The sequence below is a fragment of the Bremia lactucae genome (assembly GCF_004359215.1).
Source record: "Bremia lactucae strain SF5 chromosome Unknown BlacSF5_NotPlaced_17_SHOA01000003.1_2250557bp, whole genome shotgun sequence".
NCBI classification, from domain to species: domain Eukaryota; phylum Oomycota; class Peronosporomycetes; order Peronosporales; family Peronosporaceae; genus Bremia; species Bremia lactucae.
In genome coordinates this window covers 1239925-1245263 of record NW_027152029.1, presented here as the reverse complement: position 1 = coordinate 1245263, position 5339 = coordinate 1239925, and the positions used below count along the sequence as shown (strand labels likewise).

Genomic DNA, 5339 nt, shown 5'->3' with positions numbered 1-5339 from the left:
TTCTTGTTTTTTTAAAATTCTATTTTTTTATATTTTTAATTTTTTTCTTATAAATATTATTTTAAAAAATATTATACCGTATATTTGGGATTTTCTATTAAGTTTAAATTTTTCAAATTTAAATATTTTAAGTCTTAGCTACTAAAGGTAAATTCTGAGGCTTCAGAATTGATTTCAAGTAAAACTGTATTAATATATTATGTTCTTACAAAACGTTTTTCTATCTACTGGCTTATATGAATCAATGACTAACTATGCAATGGCTTTCTTTCGCGATGCCTAATCGAGTCTTGCAACGGTTGGCGGGGTTGATTTGAACTTAAATCAACTATTCAATTGAAATAATAACTCATTGCGCCAATATTACCAAATTTGGTAGTACTGGAACTTTTAAGTCAAATTTAATAAAAGATAATAATTTTGTACTTCTTTATTTATTTCCTCTTATAGGAATTAATATTAAATCTTCATTTTGTAGGAAATAATATTTATGTATCGTGGTATACTTGTAGCCACCAAAGCTAATGCAAACCCAACGATTACTTTCCTGCTCTGCTCGCCCACTTCACGAGACACTTCTGTCAGCAGATCTTTCACCTAAATGAAATAAAATTGGACGACAACGCGTAGACGCATTTTCAGGCCGCAATACGTTATTCAATTTAAGCATGATGCTCATGTGAAATAGTCCTTTCTTAAGCTACAACAGCAAGTTTCCTCTAAGCACAGGGACACCGATCTCAGTGGCCGAGTGGTTAAGCACTGGAACTGGGACCGGGAGGTACGTAAATCGATACCCGCGGAGGACGGTACGATGACACATCGCCGGAGATAGGCTAAAAAGCAGACGAGCAACCATCCAATGGATGGCCGCCCTGCCAACCCGCACCGAAGGTGTGTGATAGTTGGGTGGGAGGAGGCCCTGTAGCCGAAATTCCCCATAGTGTAATGAGGGGTGCGGGGTTCCAATAAGAGAACTTCGTCAAAATTGAATCTCTAAGCACAGAGACACGCACTATTAAGAGATTCCATCCTATATCTCTTTCTGCTTATTCATTATCCGCTCCGTTTTAGTCGCCACCAAGATACTTGACTATTGCACCATAAACTGAATTTACGTATGCAAAACTACTGTGAAAAAAAAAAAAACTGGCCCCCTGACTGATTTGTGTGGACTAGCTTTTCGGACGATAATAGCGGCGCAGCGTCTTGCAATGGCCGAAAAGTTAACATCATTTTAATTATATGGATAATGGCGCCAGCTGTGAAAAACATTCATTTTATTAAATCAGGCATTATTCGTTGACATGTACAAAAATATTACGCGGTGCCGGGATATTACGCGGTACGCGGTGGTCGGATACTTGCGCCATCCAATTACTGCACTTCCATTACATTACCTGTGCTCTGTCGACCATGATCAGACGCGTGAATAATAAGATTTTCCTCTCCGCTGCTCGAATGAGAAAGGACTTGGTCGCACAAATCAACCGAATGACATGCTTCGCTGGGACTTTCACCCTCACGCATTCGTGACAATAGCTCATCAAACTTAGACGAAAGTGCATCGCAGTGAGCACTTGGAGGCAGCACAGCACACAAGGTTTGTAGCGTCACCTTAACCTCACGCACCACCTTTTCATTATCCATAGTATGCTTCAGTAGATCAGCAGTGTACTCGCAGAATAGACATCCGACACACATCGAACTCTGCTCAAGCAGTCCGGCAGCATGCTCATACTCTACAATTCGTGTGCAGATAGCATCGACACTTTCGTGTTTCTCAAGCGATTCGATAATTTTGTCTTGGTGATTCATTAGCAGCTCGCACTACATCGAGAAAAGAGTATCCGTTAGAGCAACTCCTTCAAGTGAAAGATAGATTTTTCTCCTTACTTTACTCGACTCAGGAATTAGCTGACAAATCGAGTTCGTTTTGTTTTTGAAAACAGCCAAGTCGTCATGGCGAGAAATTAACGATTCGAGCAACAGCGTGGTATCGCGGCATGTAGATAGCTTTGTAGGAGACAAGAAATTCGCGCCAGCGGAGTCGAGTAAGCTCGACAGCAAGCTGCCAGAATTATCCGTAGACGCACAATATTTCAGCAGATGGCAGATCGCTTGAGGCTGTTTACCAGACTTTATATCGGACAATGCACTATCAAAAATTTTGAGATCGGCGTAGCACTGTTACGCATCAATTACATGTCAAATTATCAACTATCAAAAATGTCGATACAACACCTTGCATACCTTATCGTCAGCAGGTAGTATCTGGCAAATCAAACCTGCAGTCTCCCGTATTACCTTCACTCTTTCAGGCTGTTCGGAAATCGCTACCGTGAGTTCAGTGACTAAGCCGCTGCAAACTGCACACGTGTCCTTCACTACGTTATGATTTTGATCAGAAATGACATCGCGTCCAGCGATTTTCGTCGTAGTAGAAATGGGATCGGCCACGCGATTCATCAAGTTTTGACAAATAACATTGGGTAGCTCACCCAACTTTAGTAAGTCCACCACTGCGTCGAACTGCGTCATAAAAGAGTGGCACTGCAATACAAAAAGCAAAACGACATGTTAGCAGCGATTGAGATGCGTCGAGTTGTATACTGAACCTTGTTGTCGATCGGTAGCAAGCTGCAAGTAACGTCGGCAATCTGTCGAATCTGCGCGACCAAACTCGGGTTTTCAACCACGACCAACTCGATCACGTTGGCCACTTCCGTGCAGAAGCTACAACCATCTGAAGATAAAACCATGGGGCCATTTAACAATTCGCCGAAAGCAGACTTTTCGCTACTAGAAGGCTGAGTCACAAGTGCAGGGCAGAACTGTAGCTCCACGCATATTGCCTTTGCACTCATGCCCTTCGCAATTCCATCCACCACATAATCAAATTCCTTCACATAAACGTGGCACGGATTGTCCGAGCCTAGCATATCACAAATTAGATCGGCATATGCGCGAATTTCACTGACGTCTGTCCCGTACTGCTGAATAGCGATCTTCGCAACAGTGGTAGCAAGTTGGCAATATGAGCACTGGGTTCCATTTCCAGAAGGCCACTCAGAAGCCGCAACCACGCTCTTCATTTCGTAAGCTATAACTGACGCTCCTTCCTCTCCGTAATGCTCCCCGCCACAGATACCGAGAGATCGACATATTTCATGAGGGCGTTTACCTTCATTATCCATTTTCACCATATCGTTCAAGTATTTCTCCGTAATATCGCACTTAAATTTTAAAGGCATGAATGCACATACGCTCGTCATAATAAACTTAACGATAGCCAAGTGTTCCGATGAAGCGTGATTAGAGTAGTTGATCACAGTTGCAACACGTGAACAGAACAAGCAACTCTCAACATGTCGCGGGGGATTTAAATCGTCGTCTTTTAACATTGCCAACTTGTAATTCCCTTCATTTCCAGCTATATCATGAGAACCAGTCCGCATCATTTGCAACTCAAAAGGACGGTCCAATAGCGCGCCAGAGCAATACTTAAGTGTTTTACATATGTCACGAGGGTGCACACCTTTCTTCAAGTGATCCACCACAACGTCCATTTGGTTCACATACGTGTGACACGGGCTGTCGTCCCCCAGCATGCCGCAAATAATGTCAGCATACTCGCGAATCTGGTCAATTTGCTCCGGCGACTCTTGCATGACCAATTCTACAATAGTCGTGGCTGCGTCACAATAGACACAAGTCCTTTCACTATCTAGCGTTAGGTCTACCATTTCCGCACCACCCTCGAGCTTCTTCAAACATATCTCTATATCAGCGCAGACATCAAGCGGGTGCCTCCCAAGCTGCACCAATTCGACCATGCGGTCATACTTTGCTACCATTAACTCGCAATAGGATTCCGGCGAGGCAGTCTCGCACACTGCTATCAACACCGATTTCATCATTAAAAGCTGGTTGGGAAACACATTCTTGACATGAAATATAACACTGGCTACGTGGCTGCAGAGCAAGCACGACTGATCATTCTCCTGAATGCCAGCTACAACCATAGCCTTGTCGTTCGTACTCCGAGGATCATCAAGAGTCAAGTCCAGCGCTAACGCTTCATTGTTATTGTCACTTTTTTTCAGGCACATTTCAATTCTAGCACAGACCACAAGTGGTTCAGTGTCGTGTTTCAGCCATTCGACGATAGCGTCATAGTTTTTCAAAAACGAGTGGCACTTCGAGTCCGGTGACATTGCGTCACATAGGTCCCCGATGATGTCTCGGACCTGTTGAACCTCTTGCCCTTCCTGAACGATCGCCTCGTCGACCATCTGCACGAATCTTTTACACAACTTACAGGACAACTTGTCGGCACGATTGTCGTCTGGTACGACTGACATGATGTCACACACCTCCAAGTCAGTCTTACCCTCCGAAACCAACTCCATCACATACGCTGACTCGACAATGACATTGCACTACAGACACACAAAAACAACACAATAATTAATCAATTTTCCTTTTAAACCCATTCAAGTAATAATTGCGTTCTCGGCACCTCCCGAACAAGATCTGTAGTCTCAAGATCGTCGCAAGATGCCTCAGTTCCTGTTCTAAAGATTGACCAGAACAAGTCAAGCGACACACCAGTCACCGAATCTAGCGGGTCCTGCCCGTGGATCTTCTCAAGCGCCTTCAGGCATGCGCGTTTCGAATCAGGAGCCGAATCGTTTTTATCGGATTCATTTTCGGTAAAGACGATGCGCAGAACTTCAGTGTTGGACTTATCGGGGCTAAGTAGGCGCTGCAGCCACTCCCCCGAGGCCTGAAACGGCTGATTCAATGCGACCATGAAGTCCGAGATCATGTCATCCTCTGTTCCTTTTTTATCATCAATGGGCGGCGATATATCGGCATCCAATGGATAGCGTATACTGCCCTCAGCGCGTACGACCGCCTGCACGGCTGCCAAGTTTAGCAGAAGCGGAAACAGGAGTTTCATTAGTCTGCTTTGTCTTCGGCAGATTCTCAAATGACAGTCTGCGGGTTTTCGTGAGAGCGAGAGGGCGGTAAGCTTTGGGAAAGGGAAGGAGGGGTCGGGGATTCATTACATGGAGTCGTCATTCGCAAATACAAGTTTAATGTCCTTTGATTGTATACCCTGTCATATCGGCTACAAAATGATGCCACTTTTTGCACCATGAATTTGTTTATGATAGGAATGCCTGCTCAAGAGCACTTCCATTTTCTTCATATCTAATGTTACCTGCTCGTGACACATTTTTTTAAAATTGTAAGGGTCCATCACAATTACTGCATCTATCCCATGCAATGCATCGTGAGATGCGAAAGCTCCAGACTTTTATACTTTGTAG

The 5339-nt window shown here is 44.0% G+C and overlaps 1 protein-coding gene across 1 annotated transcript; it reads right to left on the bottom strand.

The window, feature by feature from the left end:
- Positions 1 to 1263: 1263 nt before the first annotated feature.
- Positions 1264 to 4966, bottom strand: CCR75_007725 (uncharacterized protein; the record flags this gene model as incomplete). The annotated part of the gene is made up of 5 exons (XM_067965783.1): positions 1264 to 1830; positions 1897 to 2187; positions 2254 to 2553; positions 2619 to 4442; positions 4523 to 4966. The coding sequence occupies 5 exons, from the start codon at positions 4964 to 4966 to the stop codon at positions 1378 to 1380; spliced, it is 3312 nt and encodes a 1103-aa protein (XP_067822795.1). The 3' UTR covers positions 1264 to 1377.
- Between the last annotated feature and the right edge of the window lie 373 nt (positions 4967 to 5339).